The sequence below is a fragment of the Typopeltis vanoorti genome, chromosome 2, assembly GCF_054136105.1.
Source record: "Typopeltis vanoorti isolate ZY-2024b chromosome 2, IOZ_Tvanoo_1.0, whole genome shotgun sequence".
NCBI classification, from domain to species: domain Eukaryota; kingdom Metazoa; phylum Arthropoda; class Arachnida; order Uropygi; family Thelyphonidae; genus Typopeltis; species Typopeltis vanoorti.
The window spans coordinates 142,333,207-142,351,196 of record NC_143550.1 but is presented as its reverse complement, the minus strand read 5'-3'; the positions used below and the strand labels follow the sequence as shown (position 1 = coordinate 142,351,196).

At 36.8% G+C, this 17,990-nt stretch overlaps 1 protein-coding gene across 1 annotated transcript in view; it reads left to right on the top strand.

Annotated features, from left to right (window-relative positions):
* The window catches only part of LOC150109481 (von Willebrand factor D and EGF domain-containing protein-like), a 419,421-nt gene that overhangs the window by 357,753 nt on the left and 43,678 nt on the right, over positions 1-17,990 (top strand). The window contains exon 28 of the mRNA XM_090402470.1: positions 16,172-16,267. Coding sequence (XP_090258596.1) covers positions 16,172-16,267 — 96 coding nt within the window. The remainder of the gene's footprint in view (positions 1-16,171; positions 16,268-17,990) is intronic.

Here is a 17,990-nt window from a genome sequence, read left to right as displayed (position 1 = left end):
CAGTAACAAGAGAGGCAATAGCTTATATGGAAATAGAGGTAGATGAACTGGAGGTGCATAGGATATTACAGAACCTTGATATGAATACTACCATGGGATTAAATGGTATACCAGCTCAGGTTTTACAAGAAGGTACTAGAGAATTGTCAATGTCTTTAACCACATTGTTTAACATAAGTCTCAGCTCTGGGTTTGTCCAGAGCTGAGACAGTTCCTATACTATATAGTATACTATCTCAGTCATGGAGACATAAAGGAGGCTCCATGACTGAGATAGTATACCAACCAATCAGCATCTCAGGATTAATGGTCAAGGTATTGAGAAGTTGGTTAAAAGGCAAATACAGGAATGGATAGTGAAGGGTAGGTCATACCTCAGTAACTTACTCACATTTTATAATACAGTGACAGCTGAATTGGATAAAGATAATGGGTTTATAGTGATACTCTGGACTTTGCAAAGGCTTTTGATAGGATACCACATGGAATTCAATTCAATAAATTGCACAACATGAGGATCAGAGATACCAAACAGTACTTTAGTCAGGAATAGAGTCCAGTAGAATGCTACAACTAGTGCCATTATTATTTAATTTGTAAACGAACAATATAAGGAATGATCTGAGAGGAACTATTGTTGTTTGCCAGCGATGCAAAATTGGGCACAGCAATAGTCAATAAAGATGGTGTGAAAATTTTGCAGGATAATTTAAATAAACTGGCAATATGGACAAAGGAGAATGGATATCAGTTTGATGTGGCAAAGTGCAAGGTTATGCATTTTATGGTGAAAAGATTACCAGTTGTAATGTAAACCATATTGATGGAACTGTACTCTAGGAAATTGATGAAACCAGGGATTTGGGGATGTTAGTGGGACCAATAGAGTCAAATTACTGGAATGATGGAATAAGGAATTCTAGGAAGGAAAGGGGAACTAGAGGAAAGCTACTGTCCTTATGCACATTGCAATATCAAGAATAAGGACGAAGAGTTTGTAGAGTTGATACAATTAATCAGCCTACAAATTTGGTGTTAATGAGACATGATTAACAAAGGATAATGAGCTTATGGGAATAGAATGTGATGGTTGTAGCATTTCTTATAAGACAAAAAGATAAAAAAGAAGATGGGTTATTACTTCAGAACATGATTTCAGAACAGTTATGTATTCTTAATGTGGAACTTGAAAAAAGCAATAATGATAGTGCGTTTAAGGCTATTTGGTGTGTGGTTGAGGTTAGCACAAATCATAGATTTATAGTGGGATTTTACGACAGACTAGGGAATGCAGAGGGAGATGATTCTGAAATGTTCAGACAGATGAGACTGGTGAGCAATAGGAGGGCGAGAAAAATGGGTGATATAGGAAATATCATGTGTGAGTAAGGAGATTGAATTTCTTGAGCTATTTAGAGACAATTATCTTATGCATCATGTAGTTGAAACAACATATGGGACTTGAGTGTTAGATTTAATAATATCATTTCATACGAGGGGGGATGTCTGGAAAGTTCTGATAAATATCTAGAACAAAAATTATATTAAAGCAAATGATATAACTATGAGAAAGAACATACGAGGATATAATAATATAAGAACATAAACACCTTCATAACTCTGCTACTAGTATGTTCTTTCTTGTGGTTATATCAGTTGCTTTAATATAATTTTGTTTCAAAACTTTCCAGATCCCCTCCCCCTCCCTCATACAGTGTGATGACAGAAGATGTCATCACAATGCCACCAGTTGGGGAAAGCGAACATGTGATTTTGATGTGAGGAGCAGTTAAGCAGAGTCTTTAGACTCCCTGGAGGTGTCAAATAATAATAAAAATAATAATAAGAGATATGTGTGGAATTACAAAGTAATTCCAACAATGATAAATTAAGGAAACAGATTGGTGATGTTGCAGTGGCTCAGTAAGTTGAAAGGGAGAGAAATCAGTAGTTCCTGAGATTTGGTTTGAAATAAATTACTTAGGACAATGCTAGATTGTATTCCTAAGGTTAGGAGGATGAATAAAGTAGGGATGAAATGCATGAGTCATAAAATTATGCAGGAACTTCTGAGAATGAGGATGTTATGTAGGAGATATAAAGAGAAGGACACCCATCAACAGCATGAAGAGTATAAGGTGCAAAGTAGTTAGGAAAGAGATTGACTGAAGCAGTTAGCAAAACCCTAGAGAATTTTATATTTATGTTGATAGTAGGTAACACTGAGTCTAGTGGGGGGTCTAGAAGGGATTGTGATAGGTATAAAAGCAGTGACATTTTTATGCTTTATACTAATGCCTGGAGTCTGAAATAAAGGAGATGATTGGTGGCGCTGATAGCATCAGCCTGACCAAAGATTATTGGGATCTGAGGCATGGTTCACAGAAGATTATATATAATAACAGGAATTGAAGTAGCAGGGTTTTTCATTTTTCAGCAGGATAGGAAAGGAAAACATGGAGGTGGAGTATGATAAGTGATGACTTATGTCCTCTAAGAGTGGAGGCTTTGGAAGGCAGTGACACTAATGGTTTTAAAAGCATATGGTGTGAGGTAGAAGTGGCCAAGACAGGATATTTAGTGGGGTGTTGCTACAAACCAAGGAGCAAAGAGGGTAGAGAGCAGGAGATGTTTAGGCAGTTGAGCTTTGCAAGTGCAAGAAGAATGATTGTTATGGGAGATTTTAACTACAGCAGTATAAGCTGGGAAGAGGAAAATGCATGTAGTAATAAGGGAATAGAATTTCTAGAATTCTTGAGGGACAAATGTCTTAGGCAACATGTAATAGAGGGAACAAGAGGTTCAAGAGTTTTGGATTTGGTGATAGCATCAGAAGAGCTGATAATGAGTGAGATGACATCTCTCCACCAGTTGGAGAGAGTGATCATGTGGTTTTGACTTGGAAAATGAATAGACATGCAGGAGTATCAAAGAAAAGGGAACGTATGTGGAATTATAAGGTAGGTGATTATAATAGTCTTAGATATCAACTAGGGGCAGTTCCATGGAGGGTGGAATTGGAAGACCACCATATCATTAGTGCTTGGGAAATTGTGAAAAAATATTTGTTAGCAGCAAAAGTAAGCTGTATTCCACAAGTGAAGAAGCAAACACAATTTGGTGAAAAGTGGATGACTAACAATATCAAACAGGAACTGCAGTTGAAAAAGAGATAATGAAAGATATATAATTAGAGGGGTGGAGGGCAGATGCACAAAAAATATAAGACGCAGGCCAGGAGAGTGACTGGTATGGTGAGGAAGGCAATATTGGAATATGAGAAAAGATTAGCACTAAGATCCAAAGAAAATCGTAGGGATTTTTTAGCTATGTGTCCAGTAAGAGGAGAAATGATTGTGGAAGAATGATATTGCAGGACAAAAATTTGGAATAGAGTGACTGATGCCAAGGACATAGTAGAGTTGTTCAATGAAAAATTTATTGGAGTATTTCATCCTGGAGAAGAAGGTTTTAATACTAGAGTGATAGGGGAGGTTTAGAGGTGAAAGAGGAGAGTGTGTTCCAAATGCTGAGCACTCTAGATGGTATTTCACCACATGTTTTGAGAGAATGTGCTAAAGAACTGACAGCTCCCTTGACCTGGCTCTTCAATAAAAGTCTGGCTGCAGGATAGGTACCCAAGGAATGGAAGGAAGGTAAGATAGTGCCGCTGCACAAGGGCGGTAGCAGACTGGAAGTGTCTATTTATAGGCCAGTTTGTGTGTCAACAGTAGTTGTTAAGATCTTGGAGAAATCAGTGAGGGACTACATACAGCATTGGGTAGAAGAGGGTGATGTTATCTGTGAGAATCAACATGGATTTGTTAAAGGGCGCTCATACTTTAGTAGTATGATTGTCTTTTATAATAAAGTGACAAGAGCAGTTGATGAGAGAAAGGCATATACTGCCATTTTTTTTGGATTTTGCAAAGGCATTTGACAGGGTGCCACATGATAAGCTGATATTTAAGTTGCATACATGATAAACCCATGTCGTGTTATTCAACTAAATTCAGGATTAGCTGTCTGATAGGTATCAGAGAGTTGTGTATGGTGGAGCAATATCAAGGAAGCAGAAGGTTACAAGTGGGGTTCCACAGGGCTCAGTACTGGGACCTGTATTGTTCAACTTTATATCAATGACATTGTCAATGGATTGCAAGGGGATATATTATTATTATTACCCCAAGACCTCATGGAGTCAAAGACTCATCTGGGAGGTGCTTTTATCACACACACACATCTCATCATACCAAACCTTAAACACACTCAAACTCCTTGCAGACACCACACTCTCAGGTGTTGCGACGTTCTATTTTCATATTATGTTCTAAATCCGCCATCTTGGTTCAAGTCACTCTTATCAATATAACACTTAATCGCAAATTGATCACCGATCCAAAAATAGGGAAATTTATATTTATACTGCGCCACCCTATCTTAGATTAGTCTATATAAATAGTAAGATCAATCTTTAATTAGCTAGCAGTCTTCTCATTTACTCTGGCCGAATTAACTATTATTCTATTTGGGGCACCCGCTAGATTCGAATTTTTTATGAACGGTGCAATAATAAGGAATTCAGGCAAACACAATATTTAGATTAACAAAATAAAACATTTAATATATGATATATAACAAGTACAATAATTCTACTTTTAAATGAAACAATACAATAAACTCAATACAACTCGCTAAGTCTCTCATTCCAGTTCGATGTTCTAAATTCTCAAAAACAATTTGCAACTTCAAAAACACATATTTTCTTAACTCAGATTAAAATAACAAACTTCACAATCAGTCAGTCTCTACAAATCTGTCAGTTCAATGCTTAAGTTCTCAGCAGGCACTAATCTAGGTAGACAATATTCCAAGCAAGCTTATTCCGGACTTTGAGCATCGGAGATCTATTACAGTTAATGCTAGAATAGACAAACATATACAACTACTCTTACCAGATAAAATCTTCAATACATCAAGTTATTGCGAGTACACTTATGAATTAACTTATTTACATTAGCGGAACACACATAATAAAATTCTTCTACGCTTTAACTGAACTTTTGTTAACTGCGCTTCACTATTCTAAAAAAACAGCAATTTTGTTTATCTGATTACTGCATTAACTTTTCTTCTATAACCACAGCTGATTTCACTTCTAACAAACTTTATGATTCACTACGCTTTGGCCTTCTAACACTATTCTCATGAATATCTGCCCTAAAGAATTTATAATCTTCTTTTACTTCTTTGCTTGTATGCTACCTTCCTACTGGTTCCGCAAAGCTCACTCTCCCCTCTCTCTTACTAATAAAACTTCCATTATCTCCTTTTTACTCTTTTCACCCCCCCCCCCCCGTTCGAATGCCACGTTCTCTTCGACCCCGTGGTTGTTTACTCATGCGTCTCCATGACAACAAACTAAACGCAAACATTTCGCTAATGTAATACAACGCTCCACTACTACATGAACGATTACATAACGTTAAATAATTTCACAAATAAGAATAAACAGAATATTTGAACTACTTAGTCAACATTTTCATTACATATGAAATTAATTATAAATAACACTTTACGTTACATCATATATATTTAGTTACCATAAATTTTACACATATTATTATTTAATATATTAACAGTAGGTTAAGAATAGAATAAATAATTAAATAGTAATTCTTAATTAAAGAACAATAAATAATCTTTATACAAATTATGATTAATACATAATATGCAATGTTAAATGTGAATAAAAAAAATAAATTACACAACATAGTTTCATTCACAATTTAACACAGGCAAGACATTCCAATCATTCACAACTCTGCACGAAAAAACCTGCCTCTCACTCCCCTGCTCACACCCTCTTTATACAGTTTCCAGGGATGACCTCTGGTTCTTCCCTGATCTCCCACTATTCTCTGTAGAACTTCTCCACCGCTGATCTTATAACAACCCTTTACCAACTTGTAGGTCTCTATCATATCTCCCCTCTTCCTCTTCTCCACCAGACTCTGCAAATTACATCTTCTCAATCTTTCCTCGTACTCAACATTCCAGAAATCAGAAACTACCTTAGTCAGTCGCCTTTGGACCCTTTCCAATATCTCTTCATCCTTCTGAAAACATGGTGACCAAATCTGGTCACATGTGTGGCCTAATCAAAGCCTTATACAACGGAACAAGAATCTTCCTACTTCTACACGTCAGTGTCCTCCGTATCATTCCCAGAAGCCTTTGTGTTGTCTTCACAATTTTGGCGATGTGTCCCCTAAATTTCAAATCCTTATCCACTATCACCCCAGATCTCTTATTTCCTCTACCTCCAACAATATATTCTCACCAAACATAAATTCTGCATCCCATCTTTGTTTTCCAAATTTTAAAACTGTATATTTTGCAACATTGAACTCACATCCCCATTTCCGTGCCTAATCACTCAATTTATTCAAGTCTTCTTGCAAGGCCACAACATCTTCACTACTCTTTATGGTTTGTCCCAACTTTGCATCATCTGCAAACAACTGAATAGCTCCATCCAAATCTTCGCCAATATCATTAATATACAAGTTAAACAGTAATGTCCCTAAAACAGACCCTTGAGGCACACTAGTAAGTTTCCTTTTCCTGGATATCGCCCCCCCCCATACACAACTTGTTGATACCTATCAGATAGCTAATTTCCAATCCAATGCACCAATCTAATATCCAACCCCATCCACTCCAGTTTGACTATCAACTTATCATGAGGTACTCTATCAAAAACCTTTGCGAAATGCAAGTACAGTATATTACTGTGTATCCTTCTCCTCTGTCCAAGGAAGCAGTCACTTTATTGTAATAAGTAAGTAGATTACTAAAACATGACCTCCCTTTAGCAAATCCATGCTGTCCATCATAGATAATACCATTGTTGTCAACCTAACTCTGGATCCTAGTTCTCACAAGCTTCTCCAACAACTTAACCACAACACCTGACACACAGATAGGCCTATAGTTTGATGCTTGAGTTCGATCACCTCCTTTATGAAGCGGCCCAATCTTGCCCTCCTTTCACTCCTTAGGAACTTGAGCAAGTGCAAGACTCATATTAAAAATATATGTCAAGGCAGGTGTCAACTCTCTGGCACTTTCCTTCAGAATATGCAGTGATATATTATCAAGTCCCACAGCCTTATTTACATCTAGTTTACTCAACTCCCCAAACACCTCTTGTTCACTTACAGTCACTCTCTCCTCCCAATCATCAACTGCTCTCAATGTCTCCATGAAGTCACATTCACAGATTGAAAGATCTTTATGAACTGCTCATTAAGTATCTCCACCACACATTCTGCAACAGCTGTCTTTATACCATTTTCTCCAATCAATGTCATCATTCCATAATCATTCTTTCTTTTGCTGGCTACATATCGAAAGAACTCCCTAGGATTCTTTTTGGCTTCATTAGCTAACTGCTGTTCATACCTCTCTTTAGCTACTCTCACCAACCAAGTCACCCTCCTTGCCTGGTCTTTGTAGACCTCATGAAATTGGTTATTTCCACTTCTCTTATGCTGCCTCCACAATGCCCTTTTTCTCTGTATCTCATGCTTGATCTCTTTATTCATCCATCTCGCATCTACCTTATTTAACCTTCTCACCCTTGGAATACATTTAGACATTGCATCTGCTAGATAGTTTTTAGTAGGTCACTCTCACCAATTGGATGATTTGACACCTCATTTATAATTACATCCTCTGATGTGATGACCAAATCCAAGACTCTTAATCCTCGTGTGTCCTCTGTTACATACTGTCTGAAGTAGTTATCCCTCAAAAACTCAAGAAACTCATTTTCTTTACTTCCAGTTGCTATCTCATCATTCCAGTCTATATTGCCATAATTAAAATCACCCATAATGATCACTCTTTTCTTATTTGCTTGGCTAATTTGACTATACATTTCATAGTCACTGCCATCCACATTTCCTGGTCTATAACAACATCCAACCAAGTATTTCATTCCATTCACCTCTGTCTCACACCCTACTGCCTCAAAACCACTGGCACTATTTCCGTCTTGCATCTCTAGTTTGCATGGACATAACTCTTTCTCTATCATCAGTAGCACTCCCCCTCCCTTTTTACCCCTTCTATCCTCACGAAACACATCAAACCCTTCCATCTCTATTCCTGTCAGGATGTCATCCTCTTCCAACCATGTCTCACTTATTCCGACAATCTTTGTTTGAACACGTAATTAGTGCAACCATTTCATCTGCTTTGTTTCTTATACTTCTAGCATTGGTATACAAACACAACAGCTCATTTCTGGATCTACACCTAGTTCCACTGATACCACTCACTTGATGTAATCGCTCCATGCTAGACTGGGGCCATTTTCCTTTCTGCTTCTTCATTTTAGAACCCTTTTCAATTCCAACTGTTTCCTCTTGATCCCTGGTCATCCCATTCCTTTCCTGCCTACACATGCTCTCACCTCCTCTTGGAGCATCCACCTTTCTCGCGCTGTGTACCCCTGTCCACCCTGAGCCTCCCCATTTCCCTGCTCCTCTTGCACACCCATTCTCTAATTTTCTATACACATACCACTCAATTCCCCATTCATGTCCACTTCTTCAATCTCTCCTGCTCTTCCACATCACTCCCCTCTCGATCTGATTCATTCTCTCTATTCACTTCTCTACCTTCCAGCAGCAGTCTCTCCAAGTGATTCACACCATAACCACTCAAATGCAGTCCATTGCTCCCATACAGCTCACTTCATCCCTCAAACCTCAATCAGTACATTAACAAACTGTATTTCTATCTCCTCACACATTTCAGCCAGCATATCATTCATAATCCTTGCTCTCCGCCTCATTTCACCACAGTCATACCTAGGCAACACACTGACTACCCTTCCTGTCACACTATTCTCTTTTATCCTTCCAAGCAGCCTCCTGATATCCATTCTGACATGCTCTTTGTCCTCTCTCAAATCATTTGTACCAATTAATACTATTAACTCTTTTGCTCGCTCCCGTCTCATATCCAATGCCTCAATCACTCTACTCATTTTACCGCCTGGAAAACATACCTTGTGCATTCTATCCTCTAGCACACCTTTAATAATAGAATGGCCATACAACGCTACTCGCTATTCTTTCGTTAACTCTTTCATGCCATTATGATTTATTTTAATAGTTTTGACATGAATTTTTTTAATTTCATTCCGCATTCATTTCATTTCTTGCCTCATCTAATCCAATTCAAATTCCGAATCTCACGACACATTCTCTCTGTCATTAAATCTTTCTAACTCTTGACCCCCTCTTCTCACTTTCACTCTCATTCATCCTTCTTTGTTTCCGTACTTTCAGTTCAACATACATCCAACTTTCGCTATCATTCTTCTCACTTTCACTCTCATTTATCTTTCTTTGTTTCCGTACTTTCGGTCTAACATGCATCCAACTTTCGCCATAATTCATTCTTTTTTCGCTATCATTCATTCTTTTGATTTTTTTCACTTTCGATTTCTGCGTCACGCCATTTCTAGTTTCATTCGTTCTCTCAAGTTCATTTCCTTCTGCCACTCTTCCTCATTTTTGTCCCTTTTAACATCAGTTACGGTTTTCAAATCGTTCTTTTTTTTTTTACTTATTTTTTAACATTTTTTCACCTCTCTTTCAAACGTGCACTCATGTTTTTTTTTCCGCAACATTCTCGTTACTGACACTTTCTGTCATCAATTTCATATTTGCATTCATCAGTTCCTCATTCAGGTCACACTTTGCACACACACACACCCTTCTTCCATCCGCTCTAAACATCCACAAATCATTTATGTAATTGAAAGAATACATATAACAGACCTCACACTTAACGAAACGACTGAAATCTAAATTAAAATCATGGAATGACAATGTCGCCGCCATTTTTTTTTTTCAGTTGTTTGTGGATGATGTGAAACTGGGAAGGGTTATCAGTAATAGTGCAGATGTGGCAGCCCTGCAAGAGGATTTGAATAAACTAGACAGATGTGCAAATGAATGGGATGTCGATTTAATGCAGCAAAATGTAAAGTCTTGAAGTTTGGGATCCATCGATGGGAGGCTGCATAATTGATTGGAGGAGCTGTACTGGAGGAAGTAGGGGAGACAAGAGATCTGGGGGTGATGATTGATAGAAAACTGAAATTCAGGAAGCATATTGCAAAGATGTTGACAGTAACTCAGATGATTGTTGCAATACTGAGAAGGACGCTGACCTGCAGAGATAAAAGAGTCGTCATTCCATTATATAAAGCTCTGATCAGACCACACTTGGACTATTGTTTTCAAATTTTGGCCTCAAGATTTGAAGGGGGATAAATTAACTGTAGAAAGGGTACAGAGACGGATAACAAAGATGGTTTCAGGACTGTACAATGTCAGTTATGAGGATCGGCTGAGGGAATGTGGACTGCAGAGTTTGGTGGATAGAAGAAGGAGAGGTAATATGATCGAGACTTTTAAATTGTTGAGAGGCAGTTACAGGGTGGACGTTGGGAGTTCTTTTGCTTGGTGGAACAATGGGAAGGAGCAATGACAAGAGTCTATCCCTGAAAGTTACGAAACGAAGCTGTGAGCAAGAGGGTGAGGAATGGTTTCTTTGCATGGAGGGTGGAATGCATTGCCTGAGAGAGAGTGATTAGAGCTAGAACGGTCAATGAGTTCAAGGAGTGGTATGATAGATTTTGTGTTTCCTAAGAAGGACCAGGACCTCTCGTGATTAGTCTCTTGACTCCATGGAGGTCTGAATAATAATAATAATGATAATAATGATAATAATAATTTGTCAAGTATATTTGCATAAATCTTACCAGCAACATTCAGTGGAAAAATACCTCTGTAATTCTCATATTCAGTTTTATTTCCTTTTCAAAGATGGATGCTATGAGAGCTCTACTCCAATCATTCAAAATTTGACCCTTTGACCAGGCCTTCTGAATTATGCAGCAGCCACTGTAAAACATTTTATACCTCCATACTCGACATTTCTGGTTGAATTTCATCTACTCCAGCTGTCTTTAGACATTTCAGGTTTTTGATGACTTTTTCTACTTCAAGTAACAATATTTGTTCCTAGCTGCATTCCTTTTTGAAAAGGAAATAAAAGTTGCATTGAAATTTTGCTGGCCATAAAATCCTGCTCCTCTCTGCTGTCTCCTCCTTTTATGGAAGTTTTATTATTTTCAAGGCAAACATTAAGTAAACATAAAGTACCTGAATCAAATATCTTATTCTATCGATGAAAAATATTTCAGAAATTAATTAATTAAAATCTGCAGTTATTTCTCGGTAATAAATTAATTTATTTCTAGAAGTGAGCTAATGTTACTTTGAAGCAGGGGAAATTTAATTATTTTTTCACTCATGCTTCCGAAATGAAATTCATTTTTATATCTCAAGTTAACAAATAAAATATACAAATATAAAGCAGAAAAAGTTAAAATATTGGAAGAAGATTTCTTATAGGGAATTCCAGGTAAAATAGTTTAGTCAATTGGTCTGAAGGTTGCAGCTTCTATGCAGTTAATCCAGTAATAGCCCTACCATAAAGGGATTAAAAGCTGAGCATGCTAATTGCATCATAAAAGACAGAAAACCATCAGTGAGGTTAGCCATGAAAAATCAACAGTATTTGGCATATTTTATCCCTTTCACAATTGACTGGGTCTTAAGAAAAAATTAATTAATACCTCCAGGGATGATACTTGAAATTAATGCCTGTGGGACATTACTTGGAATAAAGTTGTATATATATCATAGATCAAACTGTGAATATTTATTGATAAATTATATATATAAATTTGGCAATTAAACTGAAACAGATAGATTTGGACAGTAGATTAGTGCACTGAATTTCATATTCTTCATAATTCTTCCAAAAAAGTTTGGAAGAATTATGAAGAGTAGAATGGATCTTGTGGACTTGCATAGCCTTTCTGAATGGAAAAATAATAGAGCTTCCAGTTCAACATAGCAAAGTGTAAGGTTTTAAAGTTTGTGAAGCACAGATGGTATGCAGAGCATTAGATTGGTATGGGATATCATAGAGGAGAGGTGGGAGGGGGGAATGAGGGACCTGGAGGTGTTGGTGGATAAGGACCAGAAATTTCAGGAACATGTTTCTAAAATTGTAGGACAGTGCAGTGTATTATTGCAATGATGTGAAGAACGCTGGCATGTAGGAGTAAGCCTTGATCAGACTGCATATGGATTACTGTGCACAGATTTGGTTACTAAGTTTTCAAAAGGATGAAGAGATATTGGACAGGGTTCAGAGATGATTTACTAAGGTGGTTTCTAGTCTTTTGAATGTTGAATATGAAGACAGATTGAGGGAATGCAAATTGAAGAGAGTAGTAGAAAGATGGGGGAGAGGCATGATCGAAGTTGTTAAGGGTTTATTACTGGATTAATGTGGATCAGATTTTTCATAGAATTGCTGGAGATACAGGGAGAACTAGAGGCTATCCCTGGAAGCTCTATAAGGAGGTGTGAGCAAAATCATGAAGAATAGGTTTTGGTGTGGAGAGCTGTGAGTGGTTGAAATGCATTGCCTGGAAGTGTGGTGGGTATACAGATGGTGATTGCATTCAAGTCACAGTATAATAAGCTCTGTGTGTGATAGAGGACCTCCCAAGGTTAGCTGTTGACTCCATGGAGATCTGATAATAATAATAATAATATCTTACAAATAAAAAGATGTCATATGTCACATATGTGAAAAACAAAGCAGATATGCTTTGTTATTAAATTAGTGTAGCCATAAGGCCATAGCTCATATCATAGTCTGGTTACTATGCAATAAAATCTGAAGTTATTTTTGATAATCAGATTTTACTCCGGAATTTTTTTTTTTTTTTTTTTGCTTATAGTGATTATCATTAGTTAGGCATGCACATTTTTATAAAAAAATGCATGCATTATTAAAACACTACAGCTGTAATAGTATAATTCATATCATAGCAACTGATATATATATACACACACACACACACACACACACACACACACACACACACACACACACACACACACACACACACATGCATGTGTATAATGAATAAAATGAAATCAAAAATCCCCACCCCACCTACACTACTAATGTACTATACAGTAGTTTACAGAACAACTTTTATGGGAGGCAGCCACATAAATAAAATAAATAAATATATTAACATTATAATAGTACCTGTGAAGTACTATTATATGAAGTAATAATTTAAATGTGGAAACAGATAACAGAATTAGTAAAGCTTGTATGGTGAGAAGTAAACTGAATAAATTATTATTATTATTATTATTTGATACCTCCAGGGAGTCCAACGACTCATCGAGGGAGGGCACCTGCTCTACAACTCCATCTCCACCATTCAATATCACCATCTGACCGCAACTACACCAATGCCATTTATTGTTGATCTCCACTGACAATCACAAACATCTATGCCCAAGGCAGGATTCGAACCCGCAGCCTTTTGGCTGGACAGCGGATACGCTATCCACTCGGCCAACCAGGCTGTCTGAGTGGATAGCTATTATGGAATAAGAGAATTAGTTAAAATACAAAATGAGCTGTATACAAGATGGTGTTCAAACTAATTTTAAGTTATGGATCTGAGAGCTGAGTTAGAAATAAAAAAGTTGATCAAAGACTGAAGATCACAGATATGAGAGTTCTGATAAAAATTAAGGGAGTAAATAGGTGGCATCAATATCATATTAAAAATGTGGATATATATTAGGAAAGAATTTGTGATTATTAGCATTCAAGAATGTATTAGCAGAGCTAATCTCAGTGGTATGACCACTTAAACAAAATCGGAGAGAAAGGTTTGTAAGGCAAGTTTCTTTTGCCAGGGTGGTAGGTAAAAGATCTAGGTGGATTGATTCAGTTAAAAGTGCTTCAGAAGACAGAAATATATGATCTGATAATACTGGAGTCTTGACGGATAACAGATTGATTTCAAGTAAAACTGTCAATAGGAAGTTAGTAATGATGCAACTTTTTCATGTTGTACTATCATGATATCCTGTCCATCCCCTAAGGGTACATGTCAGGAATTTGATGATGATCATGATCAAGTGATATTATGCCAAGGTTTCGCTGTTGCCTTTTTTTTAAAAAAAAAAAAAAAAAGGCAACAGCAATAAAATTGCCTTACGATTCATTTGATGATTTATAATTTTGATAGATTGTCATGTACTAAATTTTTTTTTTTTTTGAGGAAATGCCTTTTGATGAATTGCTTTTTTGATTAACTTTGGTTTGAAGACTTGCTTATTTGTGTAATTTTTTTTTTGATAAATTGCCATTTGGTGAATTATTATTTGATAAATTGTCTTTTGATGTCAGAAACTTTCTGCATGCTGTGAATGCTTTGTCAGAACTTTTTATTATTATTATTATTATTATTATCCAGGCCTCCATGGAGTCAAAAGACTCACCGTGGGAGGTCCTTCCTAAAAAAAACAAAGTCTATCAAGACTCATCGAGGGGAGGTCTCCCCCCCTAAGAAACACGAAGTCTATCATACCACTCCTTAAACTCATTGACTGTTCTCGCTCTCACCACTCCATCAGGCAATGCATTCCATGGTTCAACCACCCTCCATGCAAAGAAACCACTCCTCACCCTCTTGCTCATGGTTTCCTTTTGTAACTTCCAGGGATGGCCTCTTGTAATCACTCCTTCCCGCTGTTCAACCAAGTGAAAGAACTCCCCAGTGTCAACCCTGTAACCACCTTTCAACAGTTTAAAAGTCTCAATCGTATCACCTCTCCTTCTTCTATCCACCAAACTCTGCAGTCCACATTCCCTTATCCGATCCTCATAACTAACATTGTACAGTCCTGAAACCATCTTTGTTATCTGCCTTTGTATCCTTTCCACAGTTAATTTATCCCCTTCAAATTCTAGAGACCAAATCTGAGAACAATAGTCTAAGAATTATCTGATCAGAATCTTATACAACAGAATGATAACCCTTTTATCTCTGCAGGTCAGGGTCCTCATTATTGCAGCAATCCTCTGTGTTACCTTAACCACCTTTGCAATATGTCCCCTAAATTTCAGGTTTCTATCTATCATCAGCCCCAGATCTCTTGTCTCCCCCTACTTCCTCCAGTATAACTCCTCCCATAGAGTATGCAGCGTTCCATTGATGTTTCCAAACCTCAAGACTTTACATTTTGCTGCATTAAACTGACACCCCATTCATTTGCCTATCTATCTAGCTTATTCAAATCCTCTTGCAGGGCTACCACATCTGCATTCTTACTAATGCAGCAAAATGTAAATTTTGCTGCATTAGTAAGAGTGCTAATGTAGTAGCCCTTCCCAGTTTCGCATCATCCGCAAACAACTGAATATCCCTTTGCAATCTACTGACAATGTCACTGATATAAAGGTTAAACAATATAGGTCCCAGTACTGAGCCCCGTGGGACCCCACTTGTAACCCTCTGCCTCCTTGAAACTGTCCCACCATACATAACTCTCTGATACCTATTGGACAGCCAATCCTGAATTCAGTTGACCAATCTGACATCCAGACCCATGTGCTGAACTTAAATATAAGCTTATCATGTGGCACCCTGTCAAATGCCTTCACTAAGCCTAAGAAAATGGCAGTATATGCCTTTCCCTCATCTGATGCTCTTGTAACTTTATTATAAAAGGCTAGCATATTGCTAAAACAAGAACGCCCCTTCACAAATCCATGTTGACTCTCACAGATAACATTACCCTCATCTGCCCAATGTTGTATACTGTCCAAGATCTTAACAACTACTGATGACACACAAACTGGCCTATAATTAGACACTTACAGTCTGCTACCACCCTTATGCAATGGCACTATCTTACCTTCCTTCCATTCCATGGGCACCTTTCCTGCAGCTAGACTTTCATTGAAAATTCAGGTCAAAGGCACTGTGAGTTCCCTAACTTTTAGTTTATTATAATGGTGTTAGTTATAGTGAGAATCAGCTGTAGTTTAATTGGTATATTTTTTACATTTGTTCAAATCTGTACTAGATATTTCGCCTCATCTACTTTCAGTTACGAGTATTTTTTTAAAAAATGCCAGAAAATATTCACTTTTTCACTAATTTCACTGACAATTCTTTATTTAGGTGTATGTTTACCACCTTGCAGAAATGGAGGACACTGTATGCGCTTTAATACATGTTTATGTCCTAAAGGATGGAGAGGAAGACTCTGTGAGATATGTAAGTATTAAAATGGAATTTATAAATGATGTGGTGTATGTGCCTTATCATAGGAGATACAACTTAAATGTGACAATACCTGTTATGTGATATCTTAAATTCATTCGCATTCCTAATTCTCACATAACTCTCTGGAAATACTCCAATCACCCACCACTCTACATATAAAAATTCATTCTTAAAGAGTAATAATCGACAATATTTCTTGAATGTTGTCGATTATTATACTATTATTTTTGAGAACAAAGTGTGTCTGCTTGATTTTTGGCATGATTTATTAAATTGTTAGATTTATTATTTATTAAACTGTACACAATGACAATACTCACAAGATAAACCATTGCTTTTTTTTTTATTAACTTTGACCAGTGCAACTAGGTAAAAATCAAGTGGCATTAAAGACAGACTTTTTTAAATTAATTCAATGTCGTGAGTGTAATATGTATGCATGGCAGAGCATAAGGGATGTGTTTGTGGAGAGAATGGATGGGAGACGAGGGAAGGTATGAGTTGGTAGGAAGTGCGATATATTATTAGACTATGAGGAAATGAATGCAAAACAGACTGAAAAATGAAAGATGGCTTAAATGAAAGAAAGAAATGAAACGAAAGTTAGTGAAATTCAAGTAGTGAAAGAATGTAGAAATGAAAGTTAGTAATAAGGGAGCAAAAGAAAGTATGAATGAGGAAACAGAAATATGGTGCTACAGAATGAGAGGTCGTGAGGCTATGGGAGTGACAAAGTGAAATTTTCAGAATGCAAGATTTGATGAAACAGTTTAAAATTAAAAATGAAATGAGGAATATGCATTGTAATATGAGATGTTTAGTGGAAACAAATGAAAGTGTGCAAAAGAATGGAATGAAAGAAAAAAGGGTAAAAGAGGTGACGAGTGACTCTAGGATAGCAGGATTAGATAATGATAGAATCCATAAGGTCTAATTTGAAGAAACACACGTATAAACCACAGTGAAAATTATTTAATTGTAAATATTTCATCCTAAGTATCTTAGGACATCATCAGTACAGTATTTAAACAAAAATTAGGAATAACATAAAGTTAGGGCGCATGATTACAATAGAATCTTATGAAAACGTGCATAACGTGCTAAAGTAGTACAAAAAAAAAAAAAAAAAAAACGTTAATTATTTAACACAGTTTTGTATGATAATTTCCCATACTTGAGGAATAGTAAGAACGTCGTTGCAGTTTAGGTTTGGTCTGTGTAGTAGGGCTTCAGAACTTTCTTTGTATAAACGTTCATGTTTAAATAAAGATCTATGTAAAAGTTTAGCCTTTTCCCAATGGATCCTATGGTTTGGATTTTCAATTCCGTGTTGAGAGAGGCCAGATTTCTGCGGTTTAAGAAGACAAATGTGGTCTTGATGTTCCGAGATGCGTTTCTGAACAGACCTACCTGTCTGTCCAAAGTAAGATAATTTGCATGAGCATGGAATCTCATAAACACCAGGTAACATCAAGGGTGAGAATTTGTCCTTAGGAGAAGGTAATAAGTTGTAAATTTGGTTGATAGGTTTGTAAGTAGTGGCAAAATTGTATTTCTTCATAATTTTAGAAAGACGTTCTGAGATGCCTTTAACGTAAGGTATGGGAATCCTATGCACTTCTTCCTGTCTGGTTTGATGTATGCAGAAGTGACTGATGATTTTTTGAGTTGTTTTGGGATTATATCCATTTAGGATGGCTGTATTTTTGAATAA